We start from the raw sequence: 18,467 nt of genomic DNA, 5'->3' as shown, positions 1-18,467 counted from the left end.
GAAACTGTGGTCAAAACAAGTTTATTTGACCAAGTCAACTGTGCAGAACACTAGCAACATGCATGACAATTGTTTTATCAGCGTTGGACAAAAGCAATATGGATGCAGACGGACTGGGGGGAAAGGACAGGTATTCTCACTGGTAGAATCTGAGGGGTAGGAGGAGGCCACAGGATGATTGATGTACAAATAAATAAAAGACAGAATTGTGGCAAAAGACTCATAAATACAGTACATGTATAAAGACTGCAACTACTTACTACACTGAAATCAAAAGACTCATAAATACAGTACATGTATAAAGACTGCAACTACTTACTACAGTGAAATCAAAAGACTCATAAATACAGTACATGTATAAAGACTGCAACTACTTACTACAGTGAAATCAAAAGACTCATAAATACAGTACATGTATAAAGACTGCAACTACCTACTACACTGAAATCAAGAATCATAAATACAGTACATGTATAAAGACTGCAACTACCAACTACACTGAAATCAAGAATCATAAATACAGTACATGTATAAAGACTGCAACTACTTACTACAGTGAAATCAAACGCATTTAAGAAAAGGGCTGTAATAATTTCCTTGTTAGTTGTGGTTAATTTCGGCTTTAAACGCTTTGTCAGTTTAAGTTAATTATGTGTGTGTGTGCTCGCTGTAGGCTGTGTGCCATTGTGATCTAGACAATCACCTACACAGTGTTGGACGCTGGCTTGCAATGCTGCATTATAGTTCCTTTTTGGTTGAAAGAGTACATCATGAGTGTAATATGTTCCATGGGAGTGTGAATATTGCTCTATGCAGTGAGTTTCCTTCCTTCCATGCTTGTTAGTATATCTCTCTACTTTCTGGCATTAGAGGTAATGGGAGAGGTCATTCCACCCTTTCTGCCTTCCCTTGCAGAGGTTTCTGTCATGCGTAGGTCCTCACTCTTATAATGCACTGGCTTATACTATCCACACGGTTCTTGCCAGAGTCTTAAAGTGTATGTCAGGTCAGTTTTGTAGAACATGTCATCAAAGTGTTGTTCTACAATGTCTGGACAGTGTTCTACAGCAGCGGTTCCCAACCTTTCCCCCAGGGCCCCACTTTTCACATTTGAAAAATGTAACTTTGTTTAATTTCAGGGACCTAGGATTTTAGGTAGGCTATTTAATGATTATAATAATAATGCATAAGGAAAATAAAGTCTTGACCCGATTTTCCACAATGTTATTCCGCTACCAAATATGTTTTATTAAAATGTATATCAACCTCAATTTAATTATACATATTATATTTTACAGAAAGTGAATAGATCAATTGATAGCGAGAGAGTCACACATTGTATAAGATTACTTCCCAAGCAAAGTCCAATTTCTTTGACTCCTTGACTTTAGGTCATAACTCAGATTCTGAATGTCATAGAGACAAAGCAAAGATATTCCCAGAGTCGCATCTTCCTCGGGCATTTTACCGTTTGTTTCTAGCCTAAAGCTTCACAGATTTATGTGTTGTTTTAGATCGGTATAAACAATTAAAAAAAATATAACCCTCAAGTCAAGGAAGGTCCTGCCCCCCCAAAAGAAACGTTGGCGCCTCCTAGGTTGGGAACCCTGGTTCTAGAGTGTCTGGTACACAGGAGGTTGGTGGCACCTTAATTGGGGAAGACGGGCTCGTGGTAATGGCTGGAGCGGAACTAGTGGAATAGTATCAAACACATGCTATTCCATTTACTTCATTCCAGCCGTTATTATGAGCCGTCCTCCCCTCAGCAGCCTCCACGGGTCTGGTCGTTGTAGTGTTCCAGAATGTCTGGGTAGTGTTGTGTTCTAGAGTGTCTGGGTACTGTTGTGTTCTAGAGTGTCTGGACAGTGTTGTGTCTGGGTAGTGTTCTGGAGTGTCTGGGCTGTGTTCTAGAGTGTCTGAGTTGTGTTCTAGAGTGTCTGGACATTGTTGTGTCTGGGTAGTGTTCTGGAGTGTCTGGGCTGTGTTCTAGAGTGTCTGAGTTGTGTTCTAGAGTGTCTGGGCATTGTTGTGTCTGGGTAGTGTTCTGGAGTGTCTGGGCTGTGTTCTAGAGTGTCTGGACAAGTGTAAGGTTCTTGCGTGTCTGCTCTGGGTTCTGCATAGACTGGGTTCACTCTCGGCAGGTGTGGATCATCACTGTGTTTTTGCACTGCTGGCAGCGGACCGAGCAGCACCAGGAGAACTTACAGGAGCAGCGCTGCACCACCTCGGCCCGGCCTGCCCGGTACCCTGGCCCACAACACACCAGCTCACAGCCATCTGGGGCCAGCCGGGAGGTGCCTGGGAGGGGAGGATGGAGACGAGGTAGAGGAAAGGAAATAAGGATGTGAACATACAAAACAGCCTGATCACCTAATAAAACGTAAATGCTTTATCCCAGTGCTGCTGATGTGACCGAATCTCACCGTTACAGCGTCGGCCGGCCGTCCCGGGGATCCCATTGTCGGGGTCGAGACGGCAGAAGTCTGGAGAGACAGCGAGGTACACCAGGTCCCTGGCGGCGGGAGGTTTGACCTGGGGGTCCCGGGGCAGCAGGGCTGTTCTGGAGCCGATACGGGATAGACGCACCTGGGTGAGTGGGGGTATTTGTTGAACGTTAGAGATTTTGAAAAGACTGGAAGCAGTAAAAAACACTAATTTCCAATGGTTTGTCACCTATTAAATGAATAATGAAGATGATATCCCAAATATATGGCTGTACCTCTGTGGCTCCATCAAAGCGTTCCTTCAGCACGGCGCCAACGCGCCGAAATGGGGGCATGACTTTCCAGCAGGTCCTCAGCTCACAGGATCCCGAGACACCATGGCACTTACACTCCACCTGCATGTTATGGAGGATAGCCTGGGGATGGAGGAATGTAAAAGAACGATCAGGAAGTCAAAGGAAACGAGGAAAAAATATGATAGAAGTGAAGATTGATGATGTCATCAGAGTGCCCCACCGCCACCAACCTTCCGTCCAGCCTCGTTGTTATGGACATTCATGAGGGGTCGCCCTGCCGACATCCCCTTGGCACGCTCCGTCTCATCCACAAAGGTCTGGGAGAAGGCCACACCATAGGAAAGGTTATCACTGCACCCAGACCACTGGAAACCTGCGGGACAGAAAGAAAGATGTTGATAGCATCTGCACATTTTCCAATTATGTATTTCAAGACAATAGAGACAAAGTTTAACTGACAGACAGCAAGAGAGACAGACATTTAGACCGATGTCTAGACACAAGCGTAGACAGAGGATCAGAGGCCCACACCCCAGACTCACCCTCGGGACTGACCCCTCTGACCTTTCTGTCGCAGCCACACCGCTCTAGCTCCCCCCGGCTGCAGCCTCGCGTTACTGCAACCGCTACCGCCGCCGAGGACAGGGCGTGCACAAAGGCCGCCTCACGGGTGCCTGGTTTATAGAAGAGTTCAAGACAGCAATTGAGTCATTTACCATGTCATCACATGTCCTTAGTCCTTCTGACTTCAGCCATGTGGAATCAACGGCCAGCATGTTACCAGCATGTTAATGACTGTGGTACAACCACAGAGTTCCACTGGTAACTAGAGAGGCCCTGCTGTCCTCACCTTGGCTCATGACTCTACCGAACACGTTGACTCCACGCGGGGTGGTGGAGCAGTTCCAACGCCGATTACGAAACTGGTGCTGGCACTGATCCGACCAACAGCCAAGCCAATGGGACCAAGGGTTCGGGGTTCATATAGACAGGCAGATAGACATTTTACATAGGTGCTGAGGAGAGTGAACTTTGGTCAAACTGGTGCAATTGTTTAATACTTTACTGAGTACAGATGAGGGGGATGTTAATGATGCTGGTTAAAGAGGAAGAAGAAGATGATCATAATAATAATAATAAATACAAATGATGAGGATGATTGAGGAGGTTAATGATGACACTCCTCCACACTGATTGATATGGATATCGGTTGAAGAAGAGGATTTTGGTGATGATGATGTTGAAGATGACTGTAACAACAGCGCTGATGATGATGTTGAAGATGACTGTAACAACAGCGCTGATGATGATGTTGAAGATGACTGTAACAACAGCGCTGATGATGATGTTGAAGATGACTGTAACAACAGCGCTGATGATGATGTTGAAGATGACTGTAACAACAGCGCTGATGATGATGTTGAAGATGACTGTAACAACAGCGCTGATGATGATGTTGAAGATGACTGTAACAACAGCGCTGATGATGATGTTGAAGATGACTGTAACAACAGCGCTGATGATGATGTTGAAGATGACTGTAACAACAGCGCTAATGATGCTGATTGAAGATGATTTTGAGAAAGACAATGGCTGATCTTAAAGAAACTCTTCCACATGGACTTCACTACTTTTGTAACACAACCGATGACAGTTCTGCCCCAGGCTCATACCTCCTCTATGACCATCTCGGCTGCCTTGCGCACAGACTCCATGACTTCTCCCCGCGCCCTGCACACCCCCACCTGCCCCACGGACAGTCCCCTCAGCCGCCCACAGGGGGCAGCACCCGACACGGGCCGCGAGCGCGGCATCCTCGCCAGGGAGCTGAGAGGGAAAGGGGACGATGCAGGAGAGAGAGGGGAGGGGCAGAGGGGGAGATAGAGGAAGAGAAAGTGGGGGAAATGGGGATTGAGGGAGAGTGAGGGGGTAAATGGTGAGATAGAGGATAAGGATAGAGGGAGAGGAAGAGAAGGGGCGAAAGAGCCAATGATGGGTGAAATAGGAGTGAACACAGGGAACAGGGTTTCAGAGAGAGAAAGAGAAGGATGGAGAAAGACCGGCAGATAAAAGGGACAGAGAAGACACAGTGAAGGGAGGGAGAGAGAGGACAAGAGAAAGACCAGCAGACAAAAGGGACAGAGAAGATACAGTGAAGGGAGGGAGAGAGAGGACAAGAGAAAGACCAGCAGACAAAAGGGACAGAGAAGACACAGTGAAGGGAGGGAGAGAGAGAGAGGACAAGAGAAAGACCAGCAGACAAAAGGGACAGAGAAGATACAGTGAAGGGAGGGAGAGAGAGAGGACAAGAGAAAGACCAGCAGACAAAAGGGACAGAGAAGATACAGTGAAGGGAGGGAGAGAGAGGACAAGAGAAAGACCAGCAGACAAAAGGGACAGAGAAGATACAGTGAAGGGAGGGAAAGAGAGGACAAGAGAAAGACCAGCAGACAAAAGGGACAGAGAAGATACAGTGAAGGGAGGGAGAGAGAGGACAAGAGAAAGACCAGCAGACAAAAGGGACAGAGAAGATACAGTGAAGGGAGGGAGAGAGAGGACAAGAGAAAGACCAGCAGACAAAGGGACAGAGAAGATACAGTGAAGGAAGGGAGAGAGAGGACAAGAGAAAGACCAGCAGACAAAAGGGACAGAGAAGATACAGTGAAGGGAGAGAGAGAGAGAGGACAAGAGAAAGACCAGCAGACAAAAGGGACAGAGAAGATACAGTGAAGGGAGGGAGAGAGAGGACAAGAGAAAGACCAGCAGACAAAAGGGACAGAGAAGATACAGTGAAGGGAGGGAGAGAGAGGACAAGAGAAAGACCAGCAGACAAAAGGGACAGAGAAGATACAGTGAAGGGAGGGAGAGAGAGGACAAGAGAAAGACCAGCAGACAAAAGGGACAGAGAAGATACAGTGAAGGGAGGGAGAGAGAGGACAAGAGAAAGACCAGCAGACAAAAGGGACAAAGAAGACACAGTGAAGGGTGGGAGAGAGAGAGGACAAGAGAAAGACCGGCAGACCAAAGAGACAGAGAAGACACAGTGAAGGGAGAGAGAGAGAGGACAAGAGAGAAAAGGTCAGCAAGGGAGAGACAAAGAGTGAAAGGGGAGCGACAGAAAGAGATTTAGAGGCACGTCACCATCTTTTAAAAGTTATAGCATGACAAACAAACTCTCTCTTTCTCTTCCTCCCGGAACGCCAGACTTACAGCCAGTTGGTTGCCATGGTCGGGTGGGTTGCCCATAGCAACAGCAGGAGGAGTTGTGCCGTGAGATTGACAGCAGAGACAGTTGGCATCAGACTGTCTGTCTGTCCGTCTCCGTGGGTCAGTGAGTGTACTTGGGCGGCAGTCTGCCCGTTTCCACGGTTATGCCTCGTTGTCCGTCAGTGTGTCAGTTAGTTCTATGTTTCTGGTTCCGAGCTTGGGGATGATCCCCTCATATCTGCAGTTCGGAGAAGGTCGACCTGGTTAGTTAAGTAATGTGTTCTGTTGGAGAAGCTCATCTCTCCCTCTTACAGCTTATTCACAACCATCAGGTCTGTGATCAAGACTGTAGATGAGGGAGCTATTTCATTTTCTTTGAAAAATGCTATGTATAATACATAACAAGTTCTCTGGGTGAGTACAGCTTAGTAATAAACGTGGGTTCTTACCAGTTCATGTCCAGCACTGTCCAGTAGTTTTTCTCTTTGGAAATGTGTCTGACCAGATTGAAAATGAAATCAAATTCCTTAGTGAACGGTATCAATCTTATAGATGAACAATTTGCACCTCTGTGATAGCAGAAACATGCCTATAGGAAGGTATTGTCATGTCAAGTTATCCAGGTACACGTCTAAACAAACTCAATTAGAAAATAAAAATGGTCAAATCCAAATAGTATCGTTCTGGACCAAATAAAATTACTTTTTAGAATAATTTGGCAGACAGTGATCAAATTATGACACTTTTTGTTTGTCTGATTCCCCTCTATCTTTCTTTCTATCTCTCTCTCACTCTTTCTATCTCTCTCTCTATCTCTCTCTCTCTAGAAAATGTTTGAGAGAGAAAGAGACTAATATTATAACACAAAGAACAAAAGTGAGGGAAACTCAACATCCAAAAAAGACCCTAAAATTTTGATAGGTAAATATGTAAAAAAGCATTTTTCATCTCTGCTGTTTGTCCCTTGGTTGCTTCCCCTCGTTAAGAAAAATAATGTGTGTCCAGTCCCGTAAAAGACCGAAAGAAAGAGTGAGAATGGTGAGATGGGAGTGATGGGTTATAAAGGAGAGAGAGAGCAAGGGAGAGAGGGAGGGCGGGAGAGAGAGAGAGAGAGAAGAGATGTAGGGTGGCAATCAGAGGGAGGGGACACTGTGTAATGGTTACACTACAGTACATTGACACTGATGAATGGCATGGGTTCCATTGTGCATGTTAAGCACAAGACATAATATGTGACCCGGACCGGAGAGAGGGAGAGCTAAACAGAATTCTGCTGAATGGTTCATTTAGAGCCTGTGTGTGTGTGTGTGTGTGTGTGTGTGTGTGTGTGTGTGTGTGTGTGTGTGTGTGTGTGTGTGTGTGTGTGTGTGTGTGTGTGGTGTGTGGTGTGTTGTGTGTGTACTCACCAGTTTCCAAGAACATTAAAAGCACCTGTCAGAATATGTCTCTGTTCATTCAGTGGCCCTAGCTACAGGTTCTCTCTGATACCACATTGTGTGTTTGACTGAAACGTGCAGTGGTTACTGTGGCCTGTATGAAATACCCAGCAGAAGATGAAGGACCCTGGGACTAAACACCTCCCTCTGCAACTGGATCTTTGACTTCCTGACAGGCTGCCCCCAGGTGGTAATGGTAGTTAACAACACATCCAACACGCTGATCCGCAACACTGGGGCCCCTCAGGGGTGCGTACTCAGTCCCCTCCTGTACTCCCTGTTCACTCATGACTCCACGGCCAGGCCCGACTCCAGCACCATATTCATTAAGTTTGCTGATGACACAACAGTGATAGGCCTGATCACCGACAACGATGAGACAGCCTATATGGAGGAGGTCAGAGACCTGAATGTGTGGAGCAAGGACAACAACCTCTCGCTCAACGTGATCAAGACAAAGGAGATGAATGTGGACTACAGGAAAAGGAGGACCGAGCACGCCCCCATTGTCATCGACGGGGCTGTAGTGGAGCAGGTTGAGAGCTTCAACTTGGTGTCCACATCACCAACAAACTAACATGGTCCAAGCAAACAAAGACAGTCGTGAAGAGGGCACGATAAAACCTATTCCCCCTCAGGAGACTGAAAAGATTTTACAGCTGCACCATCGAGAGCATCCTGACGGGTTGCATCACTGCCTGGTTTGGCAACTGGTCGGCCTCCGACCGCAAGGCACTACAGAGGGTAGTGCGTACGGCCCAGTACATCACCGGGGCCAAGCTTCCTGCCATCCAGGACCTCTATACCAAGCGGTGTCAGAGGAAGGCCCTAAAAATTGTCAAAGACTCCATCTACCCTAGTCATAGACTGTTCTCTCTGCTACCACAAGGCAAGCAGTACCGGAGCGCCAAGTTTAGGTCCAAGAGGCTTCTAAACAGCTTCTTCCCCCATGCCATAAGACTCCTCAACAGCTAATCAAATGGCTACCCAGACTATTTGCATTGCCCCCCCACGCTGCTGCTACTCTATTATTATCTATGCATAGCAACTTTAATAACTCTACCTACATGTACATAATTACCTCAATTACCTCGACACCGGTGCCCCCGCACATTGACACATTGACTCTGTACCAGTGCCCCTTGTATATAGCCCTGCTATTGTTATTTACTGCTGCTCTTTAATTATTTGTTATTTTTATCTCTTACTTTTGGGGGGTATTTTCTTAAAACTGCATTGTTGGTTAAGGGCTTGTAAGTAAGCATTTCACTGTAAGATACCTGTTGTATTCGGGGCATGTGACAAATAAAATTGGATTTGAAATAGAGATGACTACACCCACCCCTCGTCCAGGAATTGCGACACTAAGCTTTTTTGTGTATATATGTGAGAAAGTGTCTTACCTAATGTTTAATCTTCCCAAACTTTGTTGCTCTTTTTACGAGTTCCCCCCCTCCCTCCTCTATCTCCCCCGTACTTGCCCTCTCCTTCGCTCTTTCTCTGCCTCTCTATATTGTCTTAGAAGAAGGGGTGACATTTAGACAAGGGGAAGAAAACACACTGGCAACAAATATTGGAACTGAGGCTAATAAATCACGAAAGTGGAGGGGAGGGAGGGATGGATGGAGTGAGGGATGAAGAGAGAAACTACTGGGGTGTTAAACTGAGGTTAAGGGGTAAAGGGAAAGGGGGCAGAAAGGAAAATTCAGGGATGTAGAGTACAGCACTGTGTGTGCGTGCGTGCGTGCTTAGGGATACCCCTGCTGCTGGGGTGTGTTCCGGCCCAGCACTGGAACATCTGAGTGAACTAATTTATTACTTGTGTTAGGTCTCCAATAGTTGATTTAGGTGTTTTAGTGCTAGGTATGAACAAAAACCTGCACACTTTGGCTGTCCAGGGATGGGATTGGTGACCTATGCCCATCACTTATAGGCCTATCTAATTAATGTAATAGTGCTGAACAATGTTTGGTTAACTCGTTGAAAGAGGTGTATGAGGCCCTTGTTGCTCTGCTGACCCCTGCCCTACGACCTATAATGATATCACTATCTGATGGCATACCATAGTCTACCTGAACCCAGTGACACGAGGCCCTCTCCAAACAAACAAATAAATAACCTAATTCTAGGTTGGCTCCACCTCCCCCCTCCCACCTCCCCAAACCTTTCTCTCTCTCCGTTTGAACAGTCCCTCTCTCGGTTTCCCTCCTCCCTTTAACTCTACTCCATGTCGTATTCCTCCTTTGTGTCCATCCATTTCTCTCAGTGACGTCTTCTGCTGTATCCCCCAGCAATGCCATGGCGATGGGCTCGCCACTGTCACGTCCGGGGCCTCCGTTGTGCTCATCCCTCCGTCCCTTCACCTCTCTCTCGTAAATAACATCCCCTCTTTTTTTATCTGTCTTTCCTCCTGTTGGAGCCTTTTTTATCATCCTAGATGGCCTCACTTACGCTCTTACGCTCTGATTGTCTATAGTCACGTTGCAGGTGTGAACTAGCTACCCCAACACCTGTGCCTATTTAGTAGTTTGTGTAACTTCTTAGAGGTTTCCTAACGTCCAGGTGGGGGGTGCAGTCAGAGGTGTTATGCACGGCGCACCTCAAAGGGGCAACTGTGGCCAAATTCAATATCTTTGAATTAATTCTGTGTATAAAAAATGATATCTTGATATTTTTATCCTACAAAGAAATATAACTGATGGGGCACGAGTACACATTGGTGGTGGATACTGTCGTGAGTTCCAGTGCTTTGAGCATTGAAAAAGTGCTATATAAATTCAGCCCTATAGCCTTATGATGTAGCTAGTTTAACAGGTAGGGCTGCACTGCCACTCCATCCAGATATCTCTACTGTATTGTTATATCATAGTGTGCTGATTATTACTGGATGGCCAGCTGACCTCATTCTCCCATGGTCGCCCTTGGTAACCATCAACTCTATTGCAAAGCCTTTTCTTAGGTTATTATGGAAATTTGATCCCTCCTTTTTTCGACCCTCTGGTGGTAACTCTCTCTCCTTGTCTCTTGCTCTTTCTCGGATGGTATCTCTCTCTCTCTCTCTCTCTCTCTCTTTCTCTCTCTCTTTCTTCCCCCCCCCCCCCCAGGGTAAATGCTAGCTGTTTTCTCTGCCTGAGTATGAACAAAGCAGTCATATCTGACTTAGACACTACCATATACTGTAAAGGCACACCCACCGGGGAGAGAGGTTTCTTCTGAAGCTACCCATTTCCATTGTAAGGACAGGGGCTGAATAGTAAATTAGTACTGCTGAATGTACTACCACATGGAAGTGTGCTTGCACTCATAGCATGTTTCTGTGTATGAGAGGTGGTGATGGGAGCTGTGAATATTATGGGATGGATGTGATAAGATTGGAATGGGTGTGTGTGTGTGTGAATGTGCATGTGCATGTTTGTGTGTATGGTGCTATGAATACTATGGGATTCAGGTGTTATGAAATGGAAGGGGGGGTGCATGAGTTTGGGGGGGTAACAGAGCATCCAATTGCAGACAACAGACAATGGCTTGACATTGGGCTTGGGGTCATGGCGAGGGGAAATGTTATGTGGTGTGCAGTCAGAAAGACAGAGAGCGTAATGGCTCACTACACCTGGGCTGGACACACTGGCAGACAGGTGTAGAGAGACATTGGGTTCCCTCCAGGTTCGGTGTGGCAACTCCATTTGAACAATAACAGTCATACCTGGAAGACATACTCTTTACAGCTAAACAATAAAAACAATCTGAATTTCAATTGACCATTACCCCAGTAGAAACATAGCTAATTAAACCCCACCCAGGCAGAGATTATTCTGGTGTAGGGCCTCTTGCATCCAGGGCACAATCAGTGCACTTGACCTGTAGAGGGAGTAGGATCCCAGGCTATTTAGTACAGCACCAGAAGACATATCTACTGGACAGGTGTTTGTTCTATGTTTTTAAGGATCTGTCTGTCTGTCTGAATGCCTACCTGTCCCTTTTTCTCTGGATGCCTTTGTGTGTGTGTGTCGTGGGTGTGTCTAACCCCACCCCCCCCCCCCGTCTAGAGGTGTATTCCTTCATTACCCCACCTGTCATCACTTGTCTGTCTACCTGTCTGACTTCAGACCGCCTCCTTTGCCCCCATTCCCTCCCCAACCTTCATCTCCAGGGGTTGGCTCAGAGGGCTACTATACATGGGTGCATCTCAATAGTCTAAAAAGGTCTCCTCTCCTAATCTCTGCACTGACCTGAAAACACAGGATAGGTGAAAGCAATGTACTGTAGGTGCATACTAAGGAGTTTCTCTCACCTGTCCATTTCTTGCACATCAATGCAGATCAAGGAAAGAAGACAAAGACAAGAAGGCACACTAGACTATTTACATGTTCCCTTTTATGGTCAGCAGGCTCCTGTTACAGAGACATAGTATTATGGGATGTTGTGCCGCTGTGATTCAGAAGGGGGGGGGGGGATATGGAGAGGGAAGGACAGAGGAAGGTTTACCCCCAAATTTTCATAGTGACAGAGCACAGGAGAGAAAGAAGGTGAGAGTGAGTTAATTCTGTGGGTTTGGCTCAGTAGCTTTTAGGAACTGATTTACTAAGCATTTTCACCTGTAATTATCAGGGGAATAAAACATGAAAGGTAGAACAAAAAGATACAAGTGTAAATAGCAACAATTGAATTTTCTTCGTCTGCTTATTCACTCTGAAAAAAAGCAGACACACACACACACACACACACACACACACACACACACACACACACACACACACACACACACACACACACACACACACACACACACACACACACACACACACACACACACACACACACACACACACATTCACAACAACAACATGATACCATTCTATTGTCTGCCATCTAGAAAATGCCACCCCATAAGGACAGAGTCCAACCATTCAGAGTGATGCATGACAGTCCACAGTCCATCCATGTAAACAAAATGCATCCATCACACATATCCCAGATGAGTTGATTCTTATCACTGATTCAGTAATAACACATTAGGGTATAAATCAATTGATCAATCGATCAAATCTAATTGATAAAGCCCATTTTTTTACCTCTGCAGTTGTCAAAAGATGCCACAAGGTGCCACCCCATAAGGGTCACTACAGACCCTGGTTCAATTACAGGCTGTATCACAACAGGCCGTGATTGGGAGTTCCATAGGGCTGCGTACAATTGGCCCAGCGTCGTCCGGGTTAGGGTTTGGCTGGGGTAGGCCATCTTTGTAAATAAGAATTTGTTCTTAACTGACTTGCCTATCATCTGTGCATAGTCACTTTAATAACTCTACCTTCATGTACATATTACCTTAACTAACCGTTGCCCCCGCACATTGTCGCTGTACCGGTACTCCCCTGTATATAGTCTCGCTATTGTTATTTTACTGCTGCTCTTTAATTACTTGTTACTTTTATTTCTTATTCTTATTTTTCCGTATTTTTTTAAACTGCATTGTTGGTTAGGGGCTCATAAGTAAGCATTTCATTGTAAGGTCTACACCTGTTGTATTCGGCGCATGTGACTAATAACATTTTATTTTATTTGATAGTTAAATAAAATACAAAATAAAAACATGCCAATGCTGTCAGGTAGTGTGTTTGCAAACACGGCATCAAAACGTTAACATCCCTGGTCAATGCAATCTATTGACCATCTGTTGCCCAATTCAAGTCTGAATGCATCTGTGTATACTTTAGATCTGTGGTTTCCAACCTGTTTCAGCTACTGTACCACCAGCTGAATTTTGCTCTGCCCGGAGTACCCCTGAAGTACCCCCTCATGAGCATTTTTCCAGTAGGCCTATGGTCTGATGAGTCTTCTTAAGTACCCCCTGTGGATAGGCCAGGTACCCCCAGGAGTCCTAGTACCCCTGGTTGGGAACCACTGCTTTAGATTATTTTCCAAATGGTTGAATTCTCTGTGGCGGTCAATACAATGTTGACCCTGTTTCACATTCTAGTTTCCTCTACCCTGTCCACAGCACTGCATGCAAAAGGTAGGCTGTGAAGGCTATGTGGACAATATACCCCAACTGCACTGTGCCATCCCATAAGTTGTTCTGTTGAGTCCAGAGACAGATACCTAACATGTGACACAGCGGGTCGATCATTAACACAACAGTACATGTTTCTGGTATCCCTGTGGGTCCTGAACAATCACATGTGTGTGGCAAACCTGTTGTGTTGTGTTGATGTGTGTATTTAAGACTAAGCCATGTGTACCCTGTACTTCAGTACAGTTAGCCTAGAGTTATTCCCATGCAAGTGTTATAAAGCAGTCCTATACTGTGAGTGCAGTCTGTAAGTACGCACAGTGGTAGCCTAGCCTACCTGTGTGCTTCCATAGGTCTTCTGTGTGCAGTGGTAGACATGCCAGGAGGACAGTCTGTGAATATTATGGTCTGTCACCAGTGGCCTAGAGTTTCCCTGGAGACCATGTGACTGGTATTTTTTCTCCTGTCTTTTTAGGAGTTGTGTTTATTATGGGATGTTGGTGGCTGGAGTATTATGGTCTGTCAGAGAGAGGGCGGGAGGATGAGTGTATCCATGACAACGGGGTTTCTAAGGAGCTGGGAGGAAGGGTGTGTGTGCAGTAGAAATGTATGTGCATGAGCATGTGTGTGTGTGCGTGTGTAGAGGGGGGAGGTGCGTGCAAGCTGAGTATTATGGTCTGTCTGTTGCGAGGTAACTATGCAGAGTTGTGTGAGTCCGAGGGAGGGGGGAGGATTATTCTGGGATGTCTGCCCCCTTTGTGTGTTTGTGAGGATGTTAGCTAAGCTCTACTAGCCACTGAGGCTGGGGGAGAGAAGGGGGACGGAGTGTGCAACGTGTTTTGTGGGGTCATTAACGACATATTTTACTGGATATTGTTTCTCATTAATTTATATTAAAGACTAATACAATTGCTGAGAGACAATTATTACACGAAGGAAACCCATCTCTAACAGGGACTACAGTAAGTTTCTCACAAGTCTTAGGGGTTTCACTTGAACCCTGACTGTAACTGTAAGTTTGCCTAAATTGAGTTTGTATCGCGAGTGGGGCAGTATTTCAGAGAGTACTATAATGTACCTTTCTATTCAATACACGATGATTGACGGGTGTCCATTGCTACAGCTTCCTGTGCGGTGTGGACAGGCATGCCAATTGAAAACAAATGTTTTTCGATGTAATAAGATAGTTAACATGTCACACCGTGACCTGTCACTGTAATAAATACTTCTTATTATTCGAGAAATACCAATAGGATTGCTAATTCAAGCAAAGGTTTTTTTTCTTCTTACAGCGACCCTCCCCTACCCAGGACACCCCCGATCCATTCTCCACCACCCACACGTCATTTGCCCTCCTCCCTCACAAGATCGGGCAGGGTTCGGTGGAGGGATTAGCTCGCTTTAAATTTAAATTCATTATTATTGAAATATGTCGGGAAGCGAGGACGAGAGGGAAGACTTGGAACCTACGGCACTTGCACATGGTAAGACAGCAATCAATTTTTTCAGAACAGGCTTGCAGGTTGGTAACGTTAGTTAACGTTACATTAGCTAGTTAGCTAGCTGATTTGCTAGCTACTCTAGTCTGGTTACTAGTCGTGACAATTTACATTAGGCAGCCCAGTTAGCTAGCTAGCCGAATGTTTTGCTTCTACGCTAGTTGGCAAACTTGATAGCACGCTAGCTAGCTACCAATAGAGAGTGCGTAAATATTTACACTGTCAATGCATGCGTGTTGTTGTTAGAAGTTGCGTCCAAGACCATTTGCTGGCAGTCACACGAGTCATGCCTCTGTTTGGTAATGTACTGGCAACTGGCGTTCAGTGCGTTCTTTATATCAAAATGTATCCAAAACACTGTCAATAAAGCTTGTCTGGAGTTGACAGTTTTAGAATTGTATACAAATCCCTCAGTAATTTGAATATATTTTTATGAATATAATTATCGCGTAATTTTCTCAATCAATTACGCATTTTATTCAATCAATTTCTGTACCCTTTCCATCGGCAGATGAGGAGGAACCACAAGAGGCTGTGTCTGACGTCGAGGTCCCCACCAAGTCAAAGAAGAAGAAGAAAGCCAAGAAGAGCCGTGAGAGCAGGATCAACAAGAGACCAAGACCTGTCAGAGAGGTAGGATGGGCATCATCCTTCCTTACATGAAGTATCCTAGTCAATGATTTCAGGGATTTCTCCAAGGAAGTTGGGAGGGAAGAATGCATTTTGAAGTATAATAATAACAATACGGATAGCCCCTAGCCTTTGACCCTTTTGACCTGTCCTTAGTATACATTTTCAGCATTTGTGAGATTTCTTTCTTCATATTTGCATCTATGTTGACTCATTTTGTTTCCTCTCAGGAGGTGCCAGTCAGCTCACCAGAACCCTTCTTAGCAGTAGAGCAAGTAGCGAGGGAGGAGGAAGAGGGAGGAGGAGGTAGAGCCAGGTCAGAAAGCGAGGGAAGTGATTACGCCCCGAGGGGGAAGAAGAAGAAGCGCTCCAGCTCCTCCAAAGACAAGAAGAAGGGAGGGGGGGCGAGTGGAGAAAAGGAGAAAGGTGGAGGCTCATCCAGCTCCAAGAGTAAACGCAAAGAACCAGAACTAGAGAAAGATGAAGATGATGATGAAGATAGCCAGGTGAGGATGAAGGCTAAGAGGATGTGGGTGGTGCGGGTGGGGTGAACAAGGGAGACGTTGGAGCTGTTCTCTGTTTGGATTTGAAGCAGCCCCTGCAATGCACTTAATGACCCTGTTAGCTCAGTGACCCTGAATGTAATGATATCCTCACTCCGCCCACTCTCCAGGAGCCCAAGAGCTCGACTCAGCTGCTGGAGGACTGGGGCATGAAAGACATCGACCATGTCTTCACTCAGAAGGACTACACCACCATCACCAACTACAAGGCCTTCAGCCAGTTTGTCAGGTTAACACACCTCTCTCACATCTCATGTTTTCTACTTTCTCCTTCTGTTTCCACTGTAGCACATTTCCGTACCACTTCACCTGGGTAGCACAGCGTTTGTGGACCGGGGGAGAAAGTTACTTCATATCGGTGTGTGACTGAGCTAGCTACGACCAGTCTGAAATTGCCCCTACTTCTACCCCGAACTTAAACTAACAGCAGGCGTTAAAAGACGCTTGAACGGAGTCCCCACATCTGTTTTTCAGAGCAAATGGAAGTTATGTTGAAAATACTGTATCCCTGAAAACCGCAAACATCCGCTTTCTGCTGGCTTCCCGTAGAGTGCCCCAAACTTAACCTCTGCCACTCCTTTGGCCTTTCTTCCCCAGACCCCTCATCGCAGCCAAGAACCCCAAGATTGCTGTGTCCAGGATGATGACTCTGATGATGGCCAAGTGGAGGGAGTTCAGCACCAACAACCCTCTGAAGGTAACACAACCCAATACAAGGCAGTGCTATTACATTACATTGCTATAACATGACATTACATTGCAATTACATAACATAACATTGCTAATACAATACATTACAAATGTATTTTGACTATGATTGCATGTTCTTTATAGCAACGGTCCTGATTTCCATCCTGCCTTGTCTAACCCTCTGTAGGGCTGTGCCAGTGCCAACGCAGCCCTGGCAGCTGCCAACGTGGCTGCGGCCGTGGAAAGCATGGTGGTGGCAGGAGGGGATACAGGTGCGGGGGGTAGTGCCACTAAAGACTCCCCTCCAGCTACACCTGCTTCCGTACCTGTAGCTGTACCCGCTGTGCCTGCACCCCCACTCCGCAAGGCCAAGACCAAAGAGGGCAAAGGTGAGGAACAAGTTAAAGGAGTGCAGATGGAGGGCGCATGTATAATATTATTGTTGGCTATTCATTGTAGAATAAGGGAATAATTTAACTCCATCTCCCTCTGCAGGACCCAATGCTCGCAGGAGGTCCAAGCCCAACCCTAAGCCTGCCCCCAAGCCCAAAGCCAAGAAGGTGGCTCCGCTCAAGATCAAACTGGGAGGCTTCAACAGCAAGAGGAAGAGATCCTCGGTAAGAACACTAACTTGTCTGAGAATCAACTGAAATGCAGTAAGCCTTGCCATACTTCTGTCCCACAATTCTATCATTGTATCTTTGTCTCTCTTTCCCTGTGTTGTTGTCAGAGTGAGGAGGATGAGCTTGACGTGGAGAGTGACTTTGACGACGGGATCTTTGAAGTGTCGGACGGCAACAACAGCCACAGCAGCCGCTCCAAGAAGAAGGTCAAGACCGCCAAGAAGAAGAAGAAAGGTTGGCATGGGAGTGCAACTGTCATCTCTTGACCTCTTATTCTATGTAATGGAGGTGTCTAGCTTGGGCTATAGCATGTAGACTAGTGGTCAGTCACATACCTTAGATCAGGAGAGCTATAGGGGGTGCAGGCTTTTGTTCCAGTCCAGTACTAACACACTTGATTCAACTAATTGTGTTGCTGATGATTGTGTGACTAGAGGAATCAGATGTAGTTGCTCTGGGCTGAAACCAAGGACCTGGCTCTCAGCCAATCCTCTGATAATATTAGATGTTTTTAACAGGAACATCATCATGTACCATCTCCCTCCCTCCTAACTCCTCCTCTTCCAATCCCAGTTGAGGAGGATGGTGACGGCTATGAGACAGACCACCAGGACTACTGTGAGGTGTGCCAGCAGGGAGGGGAGATCATCCTGTGTGACACCTGTCCCAGGGCCTACCACATGGTCTGTCTGGACCCCGACATGGAGAAGGCCCCCGAGGGCAAGTGGAGCTGCCCCCACTGTGTAAGTACACAATGTACCCAGTCTGAAGTTGGCCCATAGTCCAACCCGTGGCTAGGTAGAGTTAACACCATATTGCTTGTATACACTGTATGTATTTTCTCTTTAATGACTAAAGATTGGTGTGATATCCTATTTTTGATGTTGACCTTATTCTGTCCTGGTCCTTCTCTCTTTCACTCCTATCTTTCTCTCTCCTTCCCTTTGTCCTTCATCACCTCCCCCTTTCCCCAACTCTCGCTTCCCCTCCATCATTCCACTCCTCTCTCTTACCATTTCCTCTCAACACCCCCCCCCCCCCCCCCCCACCTCTTCCCTCTCCCTCCTCA

The 18,467-nt window shown here is 46.2% G+C and overlaps 2 protein-coding genes across 5 annotated transcripts in view; one reads left to right on the top strand and one right to left on the bottom strand.

The window, feature by feature from the left end:
- Nucleotides 1-5: 5 nt before the first annotated feature.
- Nucleotides 6-7,000, bottom strand: LOC129838180 (protein Wnt-4-like). The gene is made up of 9 exons (XM_055904975.1): nucleotides 6,397-7,000; nucleotides 5,951-6,185; nucleotides 4,414-4,567; nucleotides 3,591-3,675; nucleotides 3,283-3,414; nucleotides 2,971-3,113; nucleotides 2,720-2,860; nucleotides 2,424-2,586; nucleotides 6-2,298 (listed from the first exon to the last, which is right to left on the bottom strand). The coding sequence occupies exons 2-9, from the start codon at nucleotides 6,037-6,039 to the stop codon at nucleotides 2,129-2,131; spliced, it is 1,077 nt and encodes a 358-aa protein (XP_055760950.1). The 5' UTR covers nucleotides 6,040-6,185; nucleotides 6,397-7,000; the 3' UTR covers nucleotides 6-2,128.
- A 7,144-nt stretch (nucleotides 7,001-14,144) lies between these two features.
- Nucleotides 14,145-18,467, top strand: part of LOC129837501 (chromodomain-helicase-DNA-binding protein 4-like) — a 33,178-nt gene continuing 28,855 nt past the window's right edge. For 2 of the 4 annotated variants that reach the window (XM_055903721.1, XM_055903720.1), the window contains exons 1-10: nucleotides 14,145-14,355; nucleotides 14,686-14,877; nucleotides 15,404-15,525; nucleotides 15,753-16,028; nucleotides 16,196-16,314; nucleotides 16,683-16,782; nucleotides 16,963-17,164; nucleotides 17,271-17,392; nucleotides 17,506-17,632; nucleotides 17,972-18,141. In XM_055903721.1, the coding sequence (XP_055759696.1) occupies nucleotides 14,823-14,877; nucleotides 15,404-15,525; nucleotides 15,753-16,028; nucleotides 16,196-16,314; nucleotides 16,683-16,782; nucleotides 16,963-17,164; nucleotides 17,271-17,392; nucleotides 17,506-17,632; nucleotides 17,972-18,141 (1,293 nt within the window). In that variant the 5' untranslated portion in view covers nucleotides 14,145-14,355; nucleotides 14,686-14,822. Of the gene's footprint in view, nucleotides 14,356-14,685; nucleotides 14,878-15,403; nucleotides 15,526-15,752; nucleotides 16,029-16,195; nucleotides 16,315-16,344; nucleotides 16,444-16,682; nucleotides 16,783-16,962; nucleotides 17,165-17,270; nucleotides 17,393-17,505; nucleotides 17,633-17,971; nucleotides 18,142-18,467 lie in introns of those variants that run through there. The other 2 variants (XM_055903718.1, XM_055903722.1) reach the window with 2 other exon arrangements.

Source organism: Salvelinus fontinalis, chromosome 38 (assembly GCF_029448725.1).
Source record: "Salvelinus fontinalis isolate EN_2023a chromosome 38, ASM2944872v1, whole genome shotgun sequence".
Classification (NCBI taxonomy): domain Eukaryota; kingdom Metazoa; phylum Chordata; class Actinopteri; order Salmoniformes; family Salmonidae; genus Salvelinus; species Salvelinus fontinalis.
The sequence above is the reverse complement of the archived record's forward strand: the minus strand, read 5'-3'. Positions and strand labels throughout refer to the sequence as shown.

Excerpts from the sequence above, each read along its gene's own strand:
- LOC129838180 (XM_055904975.1), bottom strand. The coding sequence starts at position 6,039 with ATGCCAACTGTCTCTGCTGTCAATCTCACGGCACAACTCCTCCTGCTG. Across the intron at positions 3,114-3,282 it reads CAGAGGGGTCAGTCCCGAGG|GTTTCCAGTGGTCTGGGTGC; the intron begins GTGAGTCTGGGG and ends TCTGTCCCGCAG. Across the intron at positions 2,587-2,719 it reads GCTTTGATGGAGCCACAGAG|GTGCGTCTATCCCGTATCGG; the intron begins GTACAGCCATAT and ends CCACTCACCCAG.